This window comes from Schistocerca gregaria, chromosome 7 (genome assembly GCF_023897955.1).
Source record: "Schistocerca gregaria isolate iqSchGreg1 chromosome 7, iqSchGreg1.2, whole genome shotgun sequence".
Classification (NCBI taxonomy): domain Eukaryota; kingdom Metazoa; phylum Arthropoda; class Insecta; order Orthoptera; family Acrididae; genus Schistocerca; species Schistocerca gregaria.
In genome coordinates this window covers 465,054,370-465,080,202 of record NC_064926.1, presented here as the reverse complement: position 1 = coordinate 465,080,202, position 25,833 = coordinate 465,054,370, and the positions used below count along the sequence as shown (strand labels likewise).

The following is a 25,833-nucleotide window of genomic DNA, read 5'->3' as shown; positions in this document are numbered from 1 at the left end:
ATCGCATGCTGAAGAGTCTTACCATGTAAACAGCTTTTGTTATATCACTCAAAGGTAAGAATAAACTGTGATACATATTACTCAATTGGAGTGGTATGTTTTGTACACCTTGGCTCTAGGCCTCTCAGCACATGGTGTAATATTCCTGGTCTACTCCTCACAGTCCCCAACGCTCAAATTGTGTCGCATAAATTGTAGGAACATTAAAGATAGTGATTGGAAATCTTTGAAAGCTGACTCCTCAAAGCCAGTGGCCTCAAAGGATGAGAGCACTCACATTTGGTTGCAAGATGCAAGAAGTTAGTGATAGCTCAAAACTTTGTATGACAAAAACAGTCCTATATGTACAGTTCATAGTATGTAAAAGGAAAAAATCTGGACACTCCTGATCCTTGGCTGACAATTGACTTACATCAAATGATGATCAATAGTTCTTCTCACAGATGTTCCAAAGCTGGAATACATTATATGATGCCTGAGATTCTCTGGAAGAATCTCTGTTGCTTAAATGTTTGAAAAGAAAAAGTAGCAACTGATTTTTCAGGTATCATTTGACAAATAGAATGAATTTTTCTCAACACTAGTTAAAGCCAGTGCTGGATAGAGCTATTGCCCTAAAGAATCCCTGCTCTACATACATAACTACAGCATGTCCTCACTAAAACTCATTGTGGTAAACGCAAGTGAGAATCAGAATCTCTTCTGAAGCAATAAACAAAAGTATCAGTGTAACGAAGAACAAAAATGTTTCAGGTAGCTGAATTCCTGTCTTACTTGTCATTAGACAAATTTAATTTTTCTCTTGTGAATAGAAAATATACCAGTCTTGGGAAACCACAGTCCAACCTATCCTTAAGAATGAAAACATTATAACTTTGTGATTGCCGACCAGTCAGTATCTTATCAGCTATACTCTAAGCCAAGGGATTGTGTATTAACAAATTATGGACTACTTATATTACAAAATCAATCTGGAATTTGTAAACACCATAGTACAAACACTGCATTAAGGTAACTGATGAAATGAAATAGGCCATGGACAATTGCGAGGCTACCATATGGAACTAATAGACTGCAGCAAAGCATTTGATATTGCTCAGAAAAATGCAACAGCTAAAATTGTCAGATAGTATGCTGAAGTGGTCTGAAATCTACTTGAAAAACAGACAGCAACATGTTGTCTTTGGGAATGTGAAGTTGTTCTGGACTCTTGTTCCCTCAGGAGGTCCGCCATTGTTTATATTGTATTCATAAGTCAATGATGTATTGTTACTTCTGTCATCCTGCAAGTATTGTTTCTAAGTTGTACATCCAGCTTTACCCAAGTGCAAGAACTGAAGATGTCAACACTGCTACTGTCCATATGAAGGATAATCTTTCTCAGTAGTAAGATGTATGCAAAACCTGGGACTTAGATAAATATGAAAAAGTCCCTAATAATTTTAGAATATCATTAGAAATAAAAACTTTCTGAGTTCTGTGAACAGTTCCCTCCTGTTCTTCTCTATGGTATTCCAATACATTATCAAAAACCAGTGAAAAACATGGATGTGACATGGGATGAACACCTCAACTGGATGGAAAATATTGTTGATATATGCTGGAAAACTTTCTTGTGTGTCTAAAAATGGAAACTCATAAGTTGGAATATCAAGAATATTAGGAAAAGGATAGATTGCTACTCATCATGAAGATAACCTGTTGAGCTGTAGGCCAGTGCGATGGAAAGACTGTTACACATTACAGCTTTTGGCCAAAGCCTTCTTCGGCAAAGAAACCACATACGCATTCACATAAGTGAGCACATATTACGGACAAGACTGCTACCTTTGAAAGCTCCCACCAGATTCCGATCAGCCTTCTCATCCTGCCTGCTAAGTCCCCACTGACCTGTGGGTCGGGGTGACTTTTCCTAATTCCTCTTCCTTCTATTTCAACCATTCTGCCAGGAGGAGGAGGAGCCACTGGCTCCAGAGGCTTGCATACTAATACCTTTTATATGTGTGTTCTCCTGCCATCGCTGGGTGAGTAGATTTTTTATCTGTGCAGTTACTTTGTATTTCCAAAAACTGATTTTTTTTGTTGATACATTATACTTTCTGTATCAAGGAAAATTCACCGGAGAAAAATATAAAATTATGATACAGAGAAATGCAGGCCAGTACCTACCTTAAGTATGTGAATTATCAGTATTGTTGATAAGCACATAAGAAAATACGCTATCTGGTGGTACTACTATTCTCTCCTTGGTAAAGAGAGGGGGATTGGTCAGAGAAGCTTAAAAAGGAAGGGTAGGTCACTCAAACTTCAGAATGAAAGGGATCCACATTATACAGGGTGGACTTAAAGACTTTCCTTGATTGCAAAAATTTGATACAAAACTATGCTGGATACAGGTATACAGTTTGATGCAAATGGTAACTTACATCGTAAGGTTCTCTCACTCCCACTCATACTTCGTTTGCTGCCTTTAGAGTGTCTAGGCGATACTCGGTTTCTCTCCATGTCTTTGCCAACATAGTTGCTGTCACTGTTTTTGCAGTATTGTAAGAGTTTGCACATCAGGAACTGAACACTTTATCCTTAATGTAACCTCAAAAAAGTAACAGAAGGCATATGTCTGGTTAGTGTAATGGCCATAATGTTGGACTGTCTCTGCCAGTTCATGTGCCCACAAAGATTTCAGCCACAAACTAACAATCAGGTCACCCTTGATGTGGTGGTACACCATCTTGTTGAAACGCTACACAACTGAGGTGCAACAAACAGTTCCAGCATGTCTAGGTAAACTGTTACCATAATGTTAAGCTCAGTGGAAAAAAAAAACCATACAGTCCAATAATTGTGTTGTGCATTAAGCACTCTTTTGGGCTCTCCCTTATGTGGTGTACCATGATATATGGGTTCTCTGACCCCAAGATCCAGACATTGTGTCTGTTTACTTTCCTGGAAATGTGAAGTCATTTTGTCAGAAAACAAACTTAATAAAGCAGTCTTTGTCTGCACCGATTCGTTCCAGTATATTCCTAGTAAACTCAATAGGTCTAGTCCTATCATCTGGCTACAAGGCTTTCAAGAGTAGCACTTGTATGCATGGATGTGCAGCATTTTTGTATTAAATCTTCACCAGAATACTCTGAAGTATGCATGTTTCAACGGAAACATGGCATATCAGTTTCCATGGACGGTTTCGAAATGCTGTATGCGTGGTATAAACTCTCCAGTTACAGATTCTTGCCTTACCATCAACATTGCCAGTATCTCTTAACTTTTCATACTTTCATTTGAAGTTATTGCGCTTTCTGCTGCATAGGTGGCATTGTGACAACAGTGCTTCTAAATTGTGCTACCTACTGTGTGAGTGTGTGTGTGTGTGTGTGTGTGTGTGTGTGTGTGAGTGAGTGAGAGCAAGCCTGTATTTATCATAGTTCCTTAGAAATAAAGTTTTGTAATCAGGAAAACACTTCATACCCTGTTTTCTTTTTATGTTTTTGTTCATTGTCTAATGTGTAAGAGGTCTGTTAAAAAAATTCTGGGGGGTTCAGAGGCTGCCTGTCTCATTCCCTCCAGTAGTTTTTAAAATGCAGTTTTCAATGTATGTGTGAGTTCTGCTTTGTTGTACACCTTTATCCAGGAAAACGGTGTGCCTCAGGGCTCCGTCCTGAGCGTCATCCTCTTTGCTGTAGCCATTAACTCTATTATGCTCCCTCTCTCGCCACACATCTCAGACTTCCTTTTTGTCGATGATTTTGTGATCTATTGCAGTTCTGTGGATTTGTCTCCTTGAGAGCAGTGTCTTCAGCAATTTCTTGATTGTCTTTAACTGTGGAGCATCAACAATGGCTTTTCCTTTCCCACTGACAAAACGGTATTTTCAATTTATGGTGGCGCAATGAGTTTCTTCAACCATCTTTAAATCTTTGGCCTTTTGCTCTTTCATTTGCTGAAACCACAAAATTCCTGGGGATTGTGCTTGATAGAAAACTTTCTTGGTCCTCCCGTGTGTCTTACCTAGCCGCCCACTGCACTTGATCCCTCAATGTCGCACCCTCTTCCATTTGCACTGATCCCTTGTCCTTTTGAAACTTTTGTGTGTCTGCATGTCCATCCATCTTACGCCATCTAAATTCAATCTACCATCGTGGCATCCCAGTTGAGTCTGTATACAGAAACTGCCAAATTACTGTTGTCATACTGGCATGTTGTTCTCTTCAGCAGATATGCATGCCTTTTGTCTGCCATGTCATACTACTCGTCCTACGTTGATGATGTATGAGGTGCATCCCTCTGTTACCTCCTTGAGTTCATTTTCAGCTCCTGCTCCAGCAGCTTAACTTCATGTTACCTGCAACTTTCGCAGTGGGTGTGGATCCTTCACAACCTTGGGTTCGTGTGGTGGCTCGTTTTCTGCTTGGTCTTTGTTGGCTTTCTAAGGACACTATTCCAGCCTCGCTCTGTCACTTTGTTTCATGACCTTTGCGTGGAACTTAGTGATTATACCTTTGTGTGTACTGATGGCTCATGGGCTGACCATGGTGTCGGGTGTGCATTCGTCATTGGCAAAGACTTTTTTGGTATTAGCTTCCGGAACACTGCTGATTATTTGCAGCAGAACTCTTCGTCCTGTATCAGGCCATACAGTTCATCTGGCGACACAGGCTTTTCTATTGCATCATCCGCTCTGATTCTCTTGGTGCTCTTCAAAGCCTCTGTGTGCTATACACCGTCCATCCCTTAGTGCAGCATGGTCACTCATGCTGGAGCCACCATGATGCTTATATGGGTTCCTGGTCACGTCGGCCGAAACGAGGTTGGTGACGCTGCTGCCAAGGCTACAGTTCTTGTACCTCAGCCCACTAGTTCTTACATTCCCTCCAATGGCCTCTGTGTTGCCGCCTGTCAGATAGGAACAAGCTCTGGGTTATTAAGCCTCTCGCAGCGACTTGGACGACCTCTTCTCGGTCCTCTTGCCATGAGGAGATCATTTTAGCTAGGTTGCGTATCGGGCAGTCTTTGTAGCCATCACCATTTGGTAAGTGGTGCTCCCTCACCAATTTGTGCTCATTGCACTCAGCCTTTGATGGTCTTCAATTTCCTGACAGAACACCCTTTTTTTTAACCGCTTACGTTCTCATTTGTGTTTGTATTCTGAGTTATCAGCGCTTTAGTGAATGACACATAGGGTGTTGACCATGTTTCACTTTTTATTTGTCGTAGCAATACGGTGAAGGCCATTTAACTTTTAGTTCTGGACCTCCATTTCTCTATGACATATTTTATAGATCTTTCTCCAGGTCCTTGTTTTTAGCTGTCTTCTCTTCCATCAACTGGGTTTAACGTGTAGTCGTTTTTAACTCCTCTCTTTGTCTTTGTGTACTACAGTTTTGACAAGGGCGCATATGACACTAGTTGTTTTTGCCCCCAAAAACAAACGGACAGAAATTATGTTAGCAGTGTTATGTTGTAACTTTATCTGTTCAACTGTTTTTGATTCAGGTGTACTTAAAATGTGAAAAGTTTGTTGTGACATACATAACTGGTTAAAAAATATCTCTGGAGAATTATGAGCAGGAGATAGAACTAGTGAAAGTATGCATGGAGTGGATGTCCTGCATTCAAAGGCATATGCTGTCTCTCTTCTTTCTTCTTGCCAATAACTACATTTTTATCTTTAATGAACCTCTGTCACTGATGGCAGACAATGCATAGGGCATGGTCTTTGTAGCACATCACTGTAGGAAATGCACTCGGATAGTGATCTGAACAGCTACGGGGTAAATGCTTTTGGCAAGCAGTGAAATGTCTGCACTAGCAGCAATGTACTGGCAGGTTTGTGTATATGCGAAGAAACAGCTGCCATTACGTTTTCAGATGCTGTATCATAACTGGTTGACATGCCCAAGTGTTCTTTACAGCTGCTGCTGTTTCCTTTTCATAGGGCTGGGCAGGGAGATGGGTGGTGTACTAACTGAATGCAGCGAAACTAGTCACCAAAAGGGCTCAAAATATTTGTCAGCATTATGATACTACGTAACATATGTATGATTTATCCATATTCCAAACTCTTCCATAATAGTTGTGTGAGTAGGAAGTATATTGTATAGATACTATGTGACGCTGTTCTAGTATTAGTAGTAAATTCATTTTTGTGAAACCCATTTCCTTAACAGTCCTCATGTGACTAGTTCATCAGCTGAAGAGTTGTGCTAACCCCAATAACAACAGTTCTGTGTGTGAGAGTTGAATATCACATACATTTACTGAATAAAGTATTTAGTGAGAAATCTTTTGTTAAATGGAGTGAATGAGAAACTTCTAAAGAAGCATTTTTAATTTCGAAATACTCCCAGTGAAGTTCTAGTTTTCTTGTACACTGTCCCTTTTTATTACTCTGTTTCTTTCTTATCATGAACTGTTGAAATATCTATTCTTCAGTACTTTACATGAACATTTCTCTGTGTTAGATCTCCCAGATGGTGGTTCCTACCATTTTGCCACGACTGTGATGGAATTAAAAAAGCAGTAAGTACATTATTTGTAAAGCCAACCAGTCTGGAATTGCCTGTCATTCTTTTGTCTTCTGGATTAAATATTGGGAACTCGGTTTTATTGTAAGTTTGATAACAAAGTATCTCTTATACCAGGTATTTCTAAATTCACTGAAGAATTCAAAGGATGTATGCAGGGTATTGGGTAGATAGTGACAGGAGTAGAAACATCTGGTAATGTACCATTCCTTCCCATGCTACAGGAGCAGTTCTATAAATCAGTGGGATCTAGTCTCTTGCCTATTCTATGAAATAAAATAATAATTTGCTGTTTCTTGTGTAATTACAATATTTGCAAATAAACTAATTGATGTGATAACAGTGAACAGTGCTGAAGTACATACAAAATGTATCGTATTCACATGTGCCATCACACACAAGCCACATTCAACCCTGTAAAAGCATTTAGACTTAATCATTGATGCCTGCTCGTTGGTTATAGTCACAGTAAAAATCTAAACTAAACTCTGTCTGAACAGGCCATGAAGGCCCGTCGGTACCGACCAGCCGCCGTGTCATCCCCGGCTCACAGTTATCATTGGATGCTGATATGGAGGGGCATGTGGTCAGCACACCATTCTCCCAGCAGTATGTCAGTTTAAAAAAACCAGAGCCGCTACTTCTCAGTCATGTAGCTTGTCAGTTTGTCTCGCAAGGGCTGAGTGCACTCCGCTTGCCAATAGCGCTCGGCAGACTGGATGGTCACCCATCTAAGTGTTGGCCCAGCCGGACAGCGCTTAACTTCAGTGATCTGGTGGGAACTGGTGTTACCACTGCGGCAGGGCCATTGGCCATAGTCACAGTAAAGACTATTGATCTTTCATCTGGCAGATAAGTGTGTGGTATGTTTTGTTCTTATATTAGAAATAGTATGTCTTTGAAAATAGGGTGTGGACATTGTTAGCTACATCACTGGCATTCACTAACCCACATGAACCTTCTGCATGGTGGATCATGGCAAATGGCTGGTGCCTCAGAGAGCTCAGTCTTTGTTGGCTGCATACAAGTGTGGTGAACCTTGTGAAGCCCCACAGTCCTTTGAATTAATATCTTTTTATGTTTATTTTGTGGCTATCGGACTAGAATATATGGAGCTTTACATGAAATCACACTTGATTATCAAAATAACCTGACTAGGTGCCTACTATCAATATGTGTCTCTTACACTTTTCATATATTGAAGTTGAATTGAAGTAATAACAGTACAATTCAAAGTACTCTGTATTGTTCCTCGATGTAGCACACTGTGCTAAAAATGCCTATGTTTGTCCAGTGTAGTTAACAATTATGTTTGTTTTATATTCACATGTTGTTGCATTTCCACATTAGTTAAACAAATAATCACTGATCATGGATGCCTCTTCATATATGTTTTACTCTGTGTGTTTCCACCATAATAACTACTGAATCTTAAACATGACCCAGTATCAACCATAATTCAGGGTGTATATGCCCCGGACAGCTAGAAAAACCCAGGAATTTTTCATTATTTTAGTTTTTAGTTAAAACAGATAACTCTAACAAAGTACTTTATTTTAGCCCACTACTGCAGAATAATACTGCAGCAATAAGGCATAAACGAGAGAATAACACCAAAGTAAAATTTTAGTTTCAAGGAAAAACGTGTCATTTACAACAACAAGACACTGTGTGACACAATCCACGCACAAGTATCTGTAACAACATTGTGCTTTCAAAGTGCCTTTCTCAAGGGTCTAGTTTTGATGAGTGCGACATCTACATTTGCACATTGCTGCAGGAAAACATTGCGAACGGTGGACTGAGAAACATTACTATCAAAGTAAATTTATTTTTATGCAAGATGAATTATGCTACATGTGAGAATGTGTGATGAGTTTCTTAAAGCAATGAGCTTTAGACTCTCATTTAGAATTTAACATTGAGAACCAACCACAAAGAAAAGTTTCAGGCCCAGAAGATGAATCATATATGCTATTATTTAATATTTTACTGACACATTTGTGTTTGATATATCTTAAAGGGTACCACGTGCTAGAAAAGGTCAAGTTTCAAGGTTAGTTTTTCATGTTTATTTTAGTTCTTTCATGGATTACAAATTGTGCAGTAATGAGGCAAAAGTATAATTATCCTTTAAAAAAAGTGTGAAGCAAGCTCGTGAGAAGTTGCACATGTAATTGGGTTTCCTACGCAAAGGTTGAAGTGCTCAACAGAACATGTATTCAGCCAGGTAACCCACAAAATGTCCTGTGCACAGCAGTGAAATTTATAATCAGGCTTGTCAGAAATATTCAGCTGCTGCAATTTAAGCCATGTTCTTAGGACCCTGCCCAATCACACCCGCAAAAAAATTGTGACCAGTGTTGTGTATGAAAGCTTAGCTTTTGTTGTAGCTATGCTGTATGTATATTAATTTAAGCCATTAACTTTTCCTCCTTGGGTGTTTCCACTATTTAACAGTGACATTGCTGTTGGCTGACAACAGCATGTGTCCTATGCTCTCAACATCTGCTGTCATTGGCTGGCAAGATCACATGACATGAGCTATAATAGCTGACAAAAGCTCACAAAAGTTTCAGTTTCAGTGCTTCGGAATCTACTGTGCTGTAGTTGGTGGAATTCCTATTTATACATTGTAAATATTGCTGTGCATCAAAGATCTTTTCATAACACATTGTTTTTTGCTGGGTTTCATTTCCATAATGTTTGCAAGTTCTATGCTGTTGTATGAAACCTTCAGCATTTGAAGGGTTAATAAGTTTTATAGCTCTGAGGGAAGGTATATTGTTACTTAACACAGAAAAAATTTGCTTTCAGTAGGGGCATAGTGCATTTTCAGCAAGGAAAAAATATATTTTTACTGGAAAATCTGGGAATTTTTTTCATTATCCATATGTACACCCCATAATTAATCCCTTGTGCCATTACACAGATTAACTGAAACACCTTTCTTCTACTAACTATTAATTGCACTTCCTAATGCATTTGATAGCTCTGTGCAGTAGCTCAGCACTGATTCCATTCCCCACGCCAAGACTGTGTATGACTCCTAGCACTGTGGCATTGTCATTATACAGCAAGACAGTGCTTTCACAGAGAAAGTGTTCTTGGTTCCAAAAGTTCCAGCAGCCAGCTGTTAAGTAAGGAGTACTGTGTCGATAAGTTATGACAGCAAAGATAGCAGTATGCCTAACAACATGTGGGTGCTGATCTTGGTAATTGTGAATACTGCCAATCCTCTGTAACTATAAGCTCTGTGAATGCTTCATTAATCATTGTGGAGAGCAATGGTGAAACATTGTGTCATAGGAAGCATAGTTCTTCACTTGAACATTTGGGTTTGAGGATGATATAAACTTCAGAAACATCGATGTATGCTATATGGCAGTGAAGTGGATGACTCTTGAAGTGCTACAATTGTTTGCTGGTGATGTCTGGGATGAGAATATGTTCATGATATTAAATGTGATATGCGGTCTTTTGAAAATATCTCATCCTTTTATATTCAAAAAGATGTTGAGTGTATCAAAGAAACCCTTAGATCAGTAAGGTGGCTTAGAAACTTGTGCTTCTTCGCAAGTTATTCAATTACAAAAGGCAAAATTACTTGGCAAGTAACAAATATGTATGGAGCTTCACAAAATCTTCAAATTCTGGTGTTGTGCTCATGTGGAGGTGTAATGGGGATGGATATCTAAAGAGTTGACACAACTGGGAATATCGTTATATTGTCACAATATGTAACTTGAGAAAACAGCTGTGACTCCAACACACTAGTCTTACTAGAATATGGCAATGCTATATTTATGTGTTTTAAGATGGCATTGCACATTAAACTCAATGAAGTGTTACAAATGATAACACTATGGGCACACCACCTTAAATTACATAGCTTACATGTGGCAAATGAACTTGGAGTATTCTGCTCATCACCACTATTATGAATAAACTGCACTGGGAATCACACAGTCTGGAGTCACGAACATTCATTGAAGGTAAAAAATCCTGGCAGTCAAGGTATGAACAGAATCCTATATGCCAAAGCAATAAAGCTTATAAGTGTTAGGAATCCACCGGTGTTTGCTATCTCATTGCCACTGAGACTGAGAAATTAGTAGAGATGAGGAAATCATTTTACCCTCACAACACTGTAAACTGGAACTGGCAACTCTGTTCATGAGTGCTTTTGCAAACACACCATTTTGTTAAAGTCAGTCATGTTTTTCGAGCCTGCAAATATACAACTCAGTAGTGAACTGTTTAGTAACTTGTCTTCCACAGAAGCACATGTGGAAAACCAAGACAAAGAAATTACAGCTATCAAGCTGCCAGTTTCAAATGAGAAACACAAAACAGAAAGTCACAGGGCCAGGAAACCTGGCTGGAACCATACTAAGTTTATATTTCATGATCTTCTCCGTTATTTTTGAAGGAGACCTGTATTTGTGGATCTGTAGCTGATAACATATTTGTTTTGGAATTAATCCCTACAGAGATTAAAACGTAGTAGAGCTCTTTGCTTGTAGGTTATGTAACTATTTGTCGCTGAAACTACATTGTATGCATTGTAGGGATTAATTTTCTGTGGAGGTTACAACCCCTTAGAGTAGGGGTGTCAGCCTCTTTAAAATGGGTCCCATGTAGATAAAGACACAGGTGTTTTCCCTGTGCAAAGTCTCTTAATTCTTCCATGTTTTCTGAAGTCAGTAATGTTCTACTGAAATATGGTAACCATTTTAACAGTGAGGTTATTCTTTGTCTTTTTGTCTCTGCACTTTTGGTGAGTCTACACTGTTGAGAGGATGAGGGGTTTGTTGGTTTCTTAGAGAAATCTGTAATTCCATAGATTACAAACAGTGCATCATCTGAAATGTCAGTCAAAATTACTTTTGAAACATACTCTTTTTGTATAATTTTTATGCAATAGTGCTTGATAATGGGGCTGTGACTCCAAAGCTAGTGGTAACGAATAGAAGTAGAAATAAAATAAAACAAAGTGTAACTGTAAAATTTCTTTGTCCACTCATGTCGTGAATGCTTTTTGTGGAAATTGTAGACTGTGGCCATGCTTTTCAGTTTGGAGAAAGCCTCTGACACCTGCTGGAGGACTGGTATTATCTGTACACTCTACACGTGGGGCTTCTGTGGCCACATGCATCGTTTCGTTCAGGAATTTTTAATAGACAGAGTTTTTAAGGTATGTGTTGGTTATGCCTTGTCAGAGCCTTTCATCCAGGAAAACGGTGTGCCTCAGCATTCTGTCCTGAGCATCGTCCTCTTTGCTGTCGCCATTAACCCTATAATGGCAGGTCTCCTGTTGGGCATCTCCAGCTCACTTTTCGTTGACAGTTTTGCCATATGTTGCAGTTATCCACGGATATGTATCACTGAGCAATGTCCTCAGCAATGCGTCAATCATCTTTACTCGCGGAGCATAGACAATGGCTTTCGTTTTTTCACCGGCAAAACTGCTTGTATGAATTTCTGGCAGTGCAGTTGGTTTCTTCCACCATCTTATGTCATGGGCCCATTGCTCTTCCATTCATTGAAACTACAAAATTCCTGGGACTCGTACTCAATAGGAAACACTCTTGGTCCTCCCACGAGTCCTACCTGGCAGTCCACTGTATTCAGTCCCTCAGTGTCCTTTGTGTCCTCAATGGTACTTCCTGGGGTGCAGATCGAGCCATCCTCCTCCATTTGTACTGGCCCCTTGTTCGTTCTAAAGTAGACTATGGGTGTTTTGTCTACATATCTTCATGTCTGTCCCTCTGACGTCATCTCAATACTATCTACTATCGTGGCATCAATTTGGTCACGGTCACCTTTTACACTAGCCCAGTTAGGGTCTGTATGCAGAAGCTGCTGAACTACCGCTGTCCTACCGCCATGACTTTCTCCTCAGTAGATATGCATGCCGTTTGTCTTCTGCTGTGTGTGACCACCCATCCTAGGGCTCCTTCAAAGACTGCTTTGATTGCCAGTATGGGTTCATTCCTCCTCTCTGTTACGTCCTGGAGTTTGCTTTTGGCTCTTGCTCTGGCAGCTTAACTTCCTGCTATCTGCAACTTACTTTCCCGATGGGTGTGAATCTTTCACCACCTTGGCCTCATGTGACGGCCCGTTTTCATCTTGGCCTTTATTCGCTTCCTGAGGACACTACTCCAGCCTTGCTCCATCCACTTCAGTTTCACAACCTTCACATGGAACTTCGCGATAGTGCCTTTCGGCTGACCGTGGTGTCTTGGTGTGCCTTCATCATTGGCACTTACGTTTTTCGGTACCAACTTATGGAACAGAAGAGCTCTTCGCCCTGTATCAGGCCATGCAGTGCATCGGGCAACATAAGCTTTTCAATTGTGTCATCTGCTCTGACTCTTTGTCCTTCAAAGCCTATGGCGTGCTGTACACCTTCCATCCCGTAGTGCAGTGGGTCCAGGAAAGCTGTCACTTGCTCACTCTTGATGGAGCCACCTTGATATTTGCGTAGGTTCCTGGTGACGCCGGTCTGACAGGTAACGAGGCTGCTGACACACAGAGCAAGGTGGCGCAGTGGTTAGCACACGGGACTCGCATTCGGGAGGACGACAGCTCAATCCCGCAGTCCGGCCATCCCGATTTAGGTTTTCCGTGATTTCCCTAAATCACTCCAGGCAAATGCCGGGATGGTTCCTTGAAAGGGCACGGCCGACTTCCTTCCCTGTCCTTCCCTAATCTGATGAGACTGATGACCTCGCTGTTTGGTCTCTTCCCCCAAACAATCCAATCCAAAAAGCTGCTGACACTGCTGCCGAGCCTATAGTCTTCGTACCTCAGCTCGCTAGTTCTCACATTCCCTCCGATGATTTGTGTTGCCATCTGACAGCAGGTGGTGTCACTTTGGCTCTTTATGGGAACGAGCTCGGGTTATTAAGCCTCTCCCAGCAGCTTGGACGATCTCCTATTGGCCCTCTTGCCGTGAGATGATTTTAGCTGGATTGCACATCGGGCACAGTCTTCAGTTATTGCCATTTGTTAAGTGGTGCTCCTCCACCACTTTGTGCATATTGCACCAGACTTTTGATTGTCTGTCTTTACCTGACAGAATGCCCTTGTTTTTAACCGCTTACATTGTGGTTTGTGTTAGCGGTTTGAGTTATCAGCCATTTTTTTGAATGACACATGGGCTCCAACTGCATTTTACTTTTTATCCGTTGAAGCAATACGGCAAAGGCCATTTACTTTTTCGTTCTGGACCTCCATTTCTCCATGGCATATTTTATAGACCTTTCTCCACGTCCCTGTTTTTAGCTGTCTACTTCAGTCAGTTGGAATTGATGTGTAGTCGTTTTTAACTCCTCTCTTCGTCTTCATGTTCCAGTGGTTTGACATGGGCACATATGACTCTAGTTGTTTTTATGCCCTAAAACAAAACAAAACAAAACAAAACAAAAAAGACAAAACAGTGGGGCTGCACTACTATTGGTTTGATGATTGAGCTGTTCAGTCCCTTGTTGATAGAAGATCGGCGTCTTATGAATATTGGGCAAAGCATGCGTCAGTACTGCTACAGGGTTGTTCTCTGCATATAGCTAAACTTATGAATTCCAACTCTCACTTGCACTTCGTGGGAAGTGGTAGATGATCTGAAATCCAATAATCACTTTGTGATCTGGATATACAGGGTGGTCCATTGATCATGACCAGGCCAAATATCTCACGAAATAAGCGCCAAACGAAAAAACTACAAAGAACGAAACTTGTCTAGCTTGAAGGGGGAAACCAGATGGCGCTATTGTTGGCCCGCTAGATGGCGCTGCCATAGGTCAAACGGATATCAGCTACATTTTTTAAAATAGGAACCCCCATATTTTATTGCATATTCATATCATACGTAAAGAAATATGAATGTTTTAGTTGGACCATTTTTTTCCACTTTGTGATAGATGGCACTGTAATAGTCACAAACATATGGCTCACAATTTTAGACGAATAGTTAATAACAGGTAGGTTTTTTAATTAAAATACAGAATCTAGGTACGTTTGAACATTCTATTTCGGTTGTTGCAGTGTGATACATGTACCTTTGTGAACTTATCATTTCTGAGAATGCATGCTGTTACAATGTGATTACCTGTAAATACCACATTAATACAATAAATGCTCAAAACGCCCGTCAACGTCAATGCATTTGGCAATACGTGTAACGACATTCTTCTCAACAGCGAGTAGTTCGCTTTCCGTAATGTTCACACGTGCATTGACAATGTGCTGACGCATGTTGTCAGGTGTTGTTGGTGGATCACGATAGCAAATACCCTGTAACTTTCCCCACAGAAAGAAATCTGGGGACGTCAGATTCAGTGAATGTGCGGGCCATGGTATGGAGCTTCGATGACCAATCCACCTGTCATGAATTATGCTATTCAATACTGCTTCAACCGCATGCGAGCTATGTGCCGGACATCCATCATGTTGGAAGTACATTGCCATTCTGTCATGCAGTGAAACATCCTGTAGTAACATCGGTAGAACACTACGTAGGAAATCAGCATACATTGCACCATTTAGATTGCCATCGATAAAATGGGGGCCAATTATCCTTCCTTCCATAATGCGACACCATGCATTAACCCACCAAGGTCGCTGATGTTCCACTTGTTGCATCCACCGTTGATTTTCCGTTGCCCAATAGTGCATATGATGCCGGTTTACGTTACCGCTGTTGGTGAAGGACGCTTCGTCGCTATATAGAATGTGTGCAAAAAATCTGTCATCGTCCCGTAATTTCTCTTGTGCCCAGTGGCAGAACTGTACACGACGTTCAAAGTCGTCGCCATGCAATTCCTGGTGCATAGAAATATGATACGGGTGCAATCAATGTTGATGTAGCATTCTCAACACCAATGTTTTTGAGATTCCTGATTCTCGCGCAATTTGTCTGCTACTGATGTGCGGATTAGCTGCGACAGCAGGTAAAACACGTACTTGTGCATCATCATTTGTTGCAGGTTATGGTTGACATTTCACATGTGGCTTAATACTTCCAGTTTCCTTAAATAACATAACTATCCGGTGAACGGTCCAGACACTTGGACGATGTCGTCCAGGATACCGAGTAGCATACATAACAGACGCCCGTTGGGCATTTTGATAACGATAGCCATACATCAACACGATATCGATTTTTTCCGCAATTGGTAAACGGTCCATTTTAACATGGGTAATGTATCACGGACCAAATACCGTTCGCAATGTTACATGATACCACGTACTTACACGTTTGTGACTCTTACAGCACCGTATACTATATTTCTTTACCTACTACACGAATATGTAATAAAAAATGAGGGTTCCTATTTTTAAGAAATGCAGTTGATATCCGTTTGACCTATGGCAGTGCCATCTAGTGGGCCAACCAAAGTGCCATCTGGCTTCCCCCTTCAAGCTAGATGAGTTTTGTTCTTTGTAGTTTTCTCGTTTGATGCTTATTTTGTGAGATATTTTGCTCGGTCACTATCAATGGACCACCCTCTATACACCAGACAGAGCAGTGCCTGAAAAAACTGAGGTGGGTCTACAAACATATGGTTGTATTTAAAGTCAGTGTCCAGGGATGGATGGATCACATCCAACAGTGCCATTGATGCATCTAATCCAGAATCTCCGGCAGAGCAGTAAAGACTGACTGTATGTGCAGCTGTGCAATCGGTAACAGGTGAGTGGCTCTGTGGGGCTTCGAGAACACACCATCTAGGGAGATAGTGAGGGCAAAGTACCATTTTGTATTTCAGTTTCTGAACTCCATCAACCACTCCATTATGGGAACAGTTGTATGGGAAGCAATTAGGAAGACTTCTGGAAGGCATAGGAGGAAAGTTTGATGTTCTGAGAGCTGATAGAAATGGTCATTTGAAGCAAAAGCGTTGATTTTATTTCAAATAGCTTTCAGAACTGTTAGATCCTTCCTCTGGGAGGAAAGGAGGATGAGAGAGACCTACCGTGTTCTGAGGATGAGGGGAGACTAAATTGAAGTTACAGATGTTGTTGTTTGGGTAGTCTGTGTGCCCTGCCTCCTCTTTTCTCGCTGAGATACAGGTTTGGGTGTCTGTCAGCAGTATTTAGGATTTTACCTTCTGAAGTACTGGCTAGCCCTTCTTTCTTTTTAAATATACATATATTCTTTGCTCTGAATATCTTTGATGCCAGGAAATCCGCAGTTGAATTTGAATTTACTGATAACTCGATTGTTGTCCTGTTGTGAACAGTTAGTGTATGAGTCAGTGTCACAGGCTGCCAGTGTGCATTTTCAATTGAATGCAAAGTTCAACAAAATGTGTAGGAACAGTAATTAGCGTGTTAAGAGTTTCTACATGTGTGATGTTTCACGAGCTTGAGGATGATCGAAAATTACATGCAGTAACCTTTTATTCATTGTACTTTGCCCTACTGGATACAAGGCTGCAAGCTTAAATTTGGTCACGCACACACACACACACACACACACACACACACACACACACACACACACACACACACACACACACACTGTGTTCCATACACCCCATTGTTCAGGGATGAGAAACGTTTCAAGCTATACATTAACAGGCAGAAGCCCTCAGGGGCTCAGCATTGATTTGCCAGGTACGGGCTTGGCAACTCCGGTGTTCTTGAGTTCGGAACTGGTAAGCGCTGCCAATCCCCAGTCTCTGTAAGCGCTGCGGCTGCTTCAGTGACCACCACGTGGTGTGGCGGTGGAACGATGTGTGTCTAAGGGGATGGGGATCTTGGCTTGACTAACAGGGTAAACCTCCAAAAAAAAAAAAAAAAAAAAAAAAAAAAAAAAAAAAAAAACCTTCAATCTCAAGGTGTGCTTTGCACTGATGAGATGCATGGCTGTTGAGGTGGAACAGTCACTAGCGGGCAGCCTGTGGGGAACTTGGCCCACCTCAGTTGTATAAGGCTTACTCGGGCATGTGGGGCTCTGTCTGAGTGGACCCTTATTTCTCTAGCTGCTCGTGGGACCGAGATGGAACCCTCGAAATCATCATCTTCTCCTCCCAGTGGGAAGGGTGCACCGCCTGGGTGTATTCACACCCATTCATCCAAAAGAATGAGAGCAGCTAGACCTCCTGATAATAAGAATACTTTGGATTGCGTAGTAGGGCTCATGGAGTCATGAGTAACAATGTGTTTCTGATGATAAAGAGGAAGGAAGGGACATGTGAAAAAGTGTCCCCCTTTTATATCCATAAGGGTTTGGAAGGCCTTGCTGGAACATTGAAATCTAAAAAACGATTATGCAATGGCTCAGTGTTGTCCAAACTAACAGATCACTGCAGATAGACCTTCTTAAGAAATCGCAAAAACTGGGCGACTATGATATCATTGTTGAGATGCACACCTCTCTCAACTCCAGTAAGGATATTGTCACATGTCAAGATAGCGTGGACATGGCAGAACTGAAGCAAGAGTGAATGCCCAGGGAATAGTTGTTGTGGAGCAAAAAAAGTGCAGGAATAATGGAGCAACTGAAAAGACTGCCCCTTTCATTGTTACATTCAGTTCTCCGACACTGCCTGAACATCTTATGGTGGGGTTCCTTTGACTTAATGTTTGGCCTTAGTTTCCGAATCCTATGCGGTGCTATAAATGCCAGCATTTTGGCCAAACAGCCATGAGTTGTGGAGGTGAAGCAATCTGCAGGAACTGTGGAAAAGCCGCTCATGACGCTGGGATTGACTGACTGTCTCCGGTGTTCTGCATCATCTGCTCTGGGAACCACCCAGTCTGGAGTCGAGGCTGCCCTGTTTTTGCTGAAGAATGCAAAATACAGGAGATAAAAGTGACCAAGTAGATCCCCTACACTGAAGCAAAAAAGAATATAAGGCATCAAAACGCCTCTCTTTGCCACCTCATATTTTTCCATGGTGTTGAATCCTATTCCCAAGGCGGACACTTCAAAACAGATGAAGCCTAGTGTGCCTGTAACCACCACAAGCACCTGTACATGCATGTGTGCATGTCAAGGGAAAAAGAGTAAGGACAAAGCAATCCAGGCAGTTGCACAAGGAAAGACAAACAACAGTTCCGCAGTGAGCATCCAGAAGGTACAAGAAAAGCAGAGTGCCTCTCAACGCCTGCTTTCCCCTTCATTCTCAAAGGGGCAGGATGCAGGGAAGGGCTCATGACGTTTTCGTCAAAAGCTGTCCCGAGTGCCGTTGGATGACATTCTTTGCCGTCTGACTGATGAGGAGGGTATCGTCGGGTTAGATGGCTTGGATCCATGCAGACTCTCCACTCCCCCCCTTGCTCTTAAAGTGCTTCACCTCCCTAGTGCAGAGATGCGGTAAATTAAAACTGCACTGATGATATGACTTCCATACCACAGTGGAACATGAGTGGATTCAGGACTCGCGTGGAGGAATTGAAACTCACAGTACAGGCATGTCCCTTGTGCTTTTGTTTACTAGAAGCACATTTTAAAAATACAGATGTCCCTCCGATATTGCAGTATTCACTATACTGCAAGGATGACTTGTCGGGAGAAAGGGCCAAGGGAGGTGTCGCAGTGTTTGTCACTAATGCACACCACTCCTCTGCTCTCCCCTTGGCTACTGACCTGCAAGCAGTTGCAGTTCAAATTCATGTGTCAAAGGATCACTGTTTGCTCACTGTATTTACATCTGCAAGATGCACTAGACTCTGAGGCTCTCACGGATCTTATCGCACAACTCCTGCAACCATTCCTTCTCTTGGGAGACTTCAATGCTCATCATGTTCTGTGGCTCTCAACAAATACTTGCCCTCGGGGTTGGGTTTTGGAGGGCCTCGTGATTTGTTAAGAGTTGTGCATCCTCAACATGGGTAATCACTCATTTCTATATTCCTATACTGGGTCATTCATCGACTTCTCTTTCTGTTCTCATGCCCTTGCTGATCATGTTCAGTGGGAGGTCATTGATTACCTTCATTCCAGTGACCACTTCCCAATCTGCCTTCACCTACTAAATTGCTCACCACGTAAAGTTAATCCCCCAAAATGGATTGTCAGCAGGGCTAACTGGACGCGTTTCAGCCAGCTGGCTGTGTTTGAACGCTGCAATAGCATCCAAGAAGGATGGGTGGACCACATCACATGAATGATGCATTGTGTCACTGACGTCTCCATTCCACAGTACTCAGGTCATGTTAGGAGACAACCAGTACATTAGTGGACAGATGAGTGCTGTTCCGCAAACCAGGAGAGGCCTTCGACATTTTAAATGCCAACCAACAACACGCCCTACGGTTGTCTGCTGAGTCGCGAGGGCCAAGGCTCGACACGTCATTAGGGAGAGTAAGAAAAGGTCATGGCAAGAGTTCCTGGACTCCATCAGTCGTTCCACTTCTCCTATAAAAGTATGGGAAGCCATCTGGAGGATACTTGGTAAGCGCAGCCATTTACTGGTAGCAGTGGTGCTCAACAGGGGTGCCTCCAAACGACACCCAGAGATGTTGATCAGTTGCTGGCTGAACATTTTGCACAAACTACTGCCAGTGCAAGCCAAGATCCAGTGTTTCGTCATTATCATACAATTGTATAGAGGGAAAAGTTGGACTTCAGGTCCAACAGTTCTGAGGACCAAAACTCCATTTTCTCCATGTGGGAGCTCGAATTGGCACTGACTGAGATCCGTGACACTGCGCCTGGTCATGACCAAATTTGGCACTGCATGCTTAGGCATTGCCAATGGCATCTAAGGAAATCCTCCTTGGATGTTTTAATCTGACATGGCAGACAGGCAACTTCCCCAACTCGTGGAGGGAGGCTATCTGATCCCTTTCCTCAAACCAGGAAAGGACTGCATATGTCCCAGTAGTTATTGGAGTATCACCTTAATGAGCTGTGTAGGAAAGACTCTGGACCAAGTGGCTAACTATTGTCCAGTCTGGTCGTTAGAGACCAGGAGACTCCTTCGCTGCTCCCAGTGTGGATTCCGAAGATTTTGGTCCACTGTCACTAACCTGACCCTCCTAGAGGCAGCTATTCAGGAGGCTTTCCTCCATAAGCATCACTGTATCGGAATATTCTTCGATATAAGTCAGGCATAGGATACTACTTGGAGACACTGTATTGTTGATCAACTGCATCAGTGGAGCTTTTGTGGCCACATCCCCATCCTCATAAGGTCTTTCCTGTCTCGACTGTTTTTTAGGACCTGAGTTGGTGACACGCTGTCTGATTGGTTTAAGCAGGAAAATGGTGTTCCTCAGGGCAGTGTTGTAAGTTTTAACCTCTTTCAATAGCTATCAACAGTATCACATTGATGGTAAGGAGTTCTGTACAGTGCTCCTTATTTGTAGACGATGTTTCTGTTTTCTGCTCCTCCTCCAGTGTTTAAACAGTGGGCCATCAGTCGCAACTTAACAATGTAGAGGGTAGAGGAGTGGGCTGCAAAGATGGGGTTCCAGTTTTTTGTAGATAAGTGTGTGTGTGTGTTTATTTTATTCATTGTCATCATCTTTTTAGTTTGTGTGCCTTGACTATGGAGGACACCAACCTACATTTTAGAGACGCAGTGCAGTTTCAGGGCCTCATTTTTGACTCCTGGTTGTTGTGGTTACCGTAACTGCAAGACCTGAAAGCCAGAATGCTGAAGACACTGAACAGTATCAAGTGCCTTAGTCACAGGTCGTGGGGAACGGACAGGGAGTGTCTCCTTCAGTTACTGGAGAGGCCCAGAGCGGTTTTAGGTTTGGTGTGGTATGTGAGAGTGAGAGAGTGTGTGTGTGTGTGTGTGTGTGTGTGTGTGTGTGTGTGTGTGTGTGTGTGTGTGTGTGTGTGTCAGAGTACTCCTGCTTCCATTTTTAATGTGATATTTTTTCTGAGTACCACAACCATGTAGCTGTTTTCACGGATGGGTCTAAGCAGGGAGACTGTTGGTTGCTATGTCGTTTTCCTGGATTGTGTCCTCAAGGTCAGACTGCCTCTACAATTTACAGTCTTCAATGCAGAATTAATTTTGATCTTGCGAGCATTGGAGCAGATGAGACATTCTCCCGGTGTTAGACTTCTCAAGTTCTCAGATTCTCTGAGTGCTCTTTACTCTCTCCAGTGTTAGTACCAAGCAGATACAGTAACCCAGAATATCCAGGACGCCCTCCTACAACGACTGGGGTAGGAGGTGTCTTTTGCTGGGTTCCTTGGCACATAGGAATTGTAGGGAATGAAAGGGAGGATCGAGCAGCCAAGGAGGCGTGTCGTGATCCTCTGGTATTTTGATGTGCTATACCCGTGCATGCTATCACCTTGCTGTTGAGGTACAAAGTCATGTCGATGGGAATTAGCTGGCAGTGACCAATAACTAGCTCCATGTCATCAAGCCCACAACTAAGCTGTGGTGTACTTCCTTCCAGCCATGTCAGCGGGACAAGGTCCTTCTTACTCATCTACACATAGACCACAGCCCTATGACACATGGGTCTTACTCCATCAAGAGGACCCTCCAATATGTGGTGCTTGTGGCGTGCAGACAACAGAGTGCCACATTTTATTGGACTGCATTTTATTTGCTTACTAGCGGACTGCGGTGGATTTGCCAGTGGATCTGCCATCTATTTTATGTAATGGTGAAATGAATGTGATTAAGGTTTTAAACTTTTGTGAATTGTCCAAAGCTTTTAACAAGATTTTATGGAGATGTTTGAAATGTGTCAGAGGGTGGCTGGCTCACCCTAGTTTTTTGTAAGTGATCGGTCAGTGTTAGACTACTCAAGTGCTCAGATTTATTTTAGTTCTTCTGTGACTTGTTTTCCATGTTTTAAGTTTTTGGTTAGCTTTCTTCCCTCCTAATTGGTTTTAGTGCATGTGATACAGAGTGACTATTGGTCATTTAAAGTACATGTGTGTGTATTACAACACTTTTAGTTAATCTCCACATTCATTTATTTTCATAAGTGCAAGGGCGCTGATGACCTCGCAATTGGTCATGTGTCAGATCCAAACACACACACCCAGGCAGAAGCAGCCATTGCGTGTTACTTACGTAAATTATGCTGACCATTGTTTTGTCCTGGTGCAAATCTACGTATATTAAATATTGTATGACTTTATTTTAGATGTAAGTCACTGGGAATGTAGATACTTTGAAACAAACCACTGCCTCTCTTCTTACATATGCAGCTGTGTGTGTACATACAACTTCATAGTAAGACATTCTCACCAGTCTATATACTGGAAAAGCTACAACCCTTTATAATGCAATGTTAGTGTTAACGTAAATTAGCATATTTAGGTGTGAATATTCTGATGACTTATAGAATGAGTAATCTTTGATGGTCCATTTATTCCCCTGCATCCATTTTCAGCTACTGAAAGGAAAAGTTTATTGAATTTAGTTGCCAGTTATTTCACACTAGCATCATCTGTCTCTGCTATTATGATCAGAGGGTTCAACATCATATGCTACATCAAGTTTATTTGTTTAATGCCCCATAATGATTCAAACTGGAGTTGTAGCCATTAATAGTATTTACAGGTAGAACCATGTTTACACATGATGAAATAGGTATCTCACACAACAATTCTCGTTGCTCATAGGAAAATTGACATGGTGCATTGGAAACAGATTTATGGTTTTTCTGTATCAGTGCTTGGTGCAGCATGATCTTTGAGATATTTTTCTAGGTTCTGTTATTTTAGAGGAATGATTGACAGTGAGCAATTATTTGCCTTTTTTAAACATATTTGTTGAACAACTTGAGAATGTTTCATCACTAAACATAGAATGAAGTGTGTGTCCTTAGTGGAATTTTGCTGTACTGTACTATACTATTAGTGTAATGCAACATCCCACATAATTTCTGTGCTTAGTGGATTAGTTGTGGTAACAGCATTATAGAGCTACCAAGATCTCTGGCGCTAACATTGTTAGATGTTATTTACAGCATTCAGTGGAGACAGAAATAGACAGAAAAAGGTGGATGACTGATGAACTCAAGAATCGTATTTTATTAGTCTCATAATGTATGTAATCTAAATAACGTGATTCAAGTACAGCAGAAACATAAAAATTTTTGGCAAAACTTGACGATAAAATATAGAACAAGTGTTACTAATAACAGTACCATATTTACTCGAATCTAAGCCGCACTTTTTTTCCGGTTTTTGTAATCCAAAAAAGTGGCTGCGACTTAGAATCGAGTGCAAAGCAAGCGCAAGTTCTGAAAAATGTTGGTGGGTGCCGCCACAACTTACTTCTGTCGTCGAATATATGTAGCACTACATAGGCATGCTTTGTAGGCAAAAAGATAAATATTGGCACCAAAAACCTTTGCGTCATTAAATAAATTTAAAAATAGGTGGAAGACGAGCTATTTTCTCCACCCCGAGTTTCGACCACTGCATTTTCGTACATTATCCAACGAAGTAAAAACAAATTCCGTATTGTTCATCTTCGAATGTAGCAGCAGTTCAATGTACAACGAAAATCCGACTGGCGAGACTGTTTGGTATGTTTGTCAATATGGCCAACTCTACATTCTGAATTTTTTGTCCTAACTGTGAGAAGAGATGGTTGCTAATAGGAACTTTTATGAATTGTGAATCACATGCAGTCTTCTCTTCACCATAAGAATAACACGAACATAAACATTTTCCCATGTATTGTTTCGTGTTTGCTGCTATATCATTTAAATCCTGTCTGCCTAAAAAACTACGAAACTAGAGTGAGACAACAGCAAACGCGGAAGAATATACATATCATGTCATCTTTATATTTGTATTATTCTTATGCCTAATAGTGATACAGTCAGAAATGAAGCACGGCAATGGACTAGATTTTTAAATCTAAGATGACAAATTTCTGTGCAGAATGTAATGTACTAAAGAGGCGCCTGCAAAGATTTTCAGACGGAGAAAAATTTTCGCTGAACTCTCCTTCAGAACATCTATCATACGCAGTCTATTTTTTGGTTCTTGTTGATCATTAGCAAAGAAAGCAGCAGTGTAAGTTAACAACAAATAGCAGTCTCTTGCCAATGTTTCGCTAATGAGACCATTCCTCTTTTTTTAAAATATATATATATTTTGCCTTTAAATATGTCTGCTTGTGTATGTGCGGATGGATGTGTGTGTGTGTGTGTGTGTGTGTGTGTGTGTGTGTGTGTGTGTGTGTGTGTGTGTGTGGGCGCGCGCGCGCGAGTGTACACCTGTCCTTTTTTTCCCCTAAGGGAAGTCTTTCCGCTCCCGGGATTGGAATGACTCCTTACCCTCTCCCTTAAAACCCACATCCTTTCGTCTTTCCCTCTCCTTCCTGAAGAAGCAACCATCGATTGCGAAAGCTAGTAATTCTGTGTGTGTGTGTGTGTGTGTGTGTGTGTGTGTGTGTGTTTTTTGTTCATGTGCCTGTCTGCTGGCGCTTTCCCGCATGGTAAGTCTTGGAATCTTTGTTTTTTATAAAAGTGGCGGTAGCGTGCACAAAAGGAAGCCATGCCGCGAGCGGTGACAGGCCGTAAACACGCACTGTCAGAATGCGACAAACAATCCATGACACAGTACAGTAATGCATTTTCAGCTTAGAGTGACGTAAACACCTGTAACAAAGAAAACGGTGCCTATCAGATCAAAGAATAATAAGAAATCAATTCAAACCAGACAAAGCACGTGAAGAAGGAAGGGTACCCGTATAGATAAGGACGGAGCGCCTGATGCATAGCAATGGCTACCTGGTAAAGCATAACTGCTAAGCTTACAACTCAAACCAAACTACTGTAGCTGTATCGTCATTCATTAGACCTAAATTGTGTCTCATATTACAATGGACCAACTTTGTTTAGATTTGGAGATGCGGCCTAAAACCTTTGTCTCCCCTCCAATTTCGAGTCTCAAATTTCAGATGCGGCTTAGATTCGGGAATTTTTTTTTTTCCTTGATTTTGAGTCTCATTTTTCAGGTGCGGCATAGATTCGAGTAAATACGGTAGCCTAATGACACCAATTTGTTACATATTTTAAAAAAAGTTCAATAACATGTTACTCATTGGTCAAAGTGGTAGGTCACATCATGAGCAGAGGTCAGCCAACAGGACAGAATTTGTGTTATTGCTTAGCTTCTGGTTCTCGATGTCATGGAGTGGTGAATTCAGTTGTCCTCTTGCCGTAATGTATCTGTGCTTCTGTGGTTGTCGTAACAGTGGGCATGGAGTGTTGGGTATTAGGAAGAATTGTGTTCTATGCTTACAAACTGCTGATCATTGTATCAGGTGTATCATATTAAGTATAAGTAAGTGAGATCCCTATATTTTTTTAATTGTTTCCACAAATTTATGATGTAAAATGTAATGTA

At 41.5% G+C, this 25,833-nt stretch overlaps 1 protein-coding gene across 2 annotated transcripts in view; it reads left to right on the top strand.

Annotated features, from left to right (window-relative positions):
- The window catches only part of LOC126281488 (lipoyl synthase, mitochondrial), a 76,129-nt gene that overhangs the window by 10,547 nt on the left and 39,749 nt on the right, over positions 1-25,833 (top strand). For both annotated transcript variants that reach the window (XM_049980489.1, XM_049980488.1), the window contains exon 4: positions 6,465-6,522. In XM_049980489.1, coding sequence (XP_049836446.1) covers positions 6,465-6,522 — 58 coding nt within the window. The remainder of the gene's footprint in view (positions 1-6,464; positions 6,523-25,833) is intronic.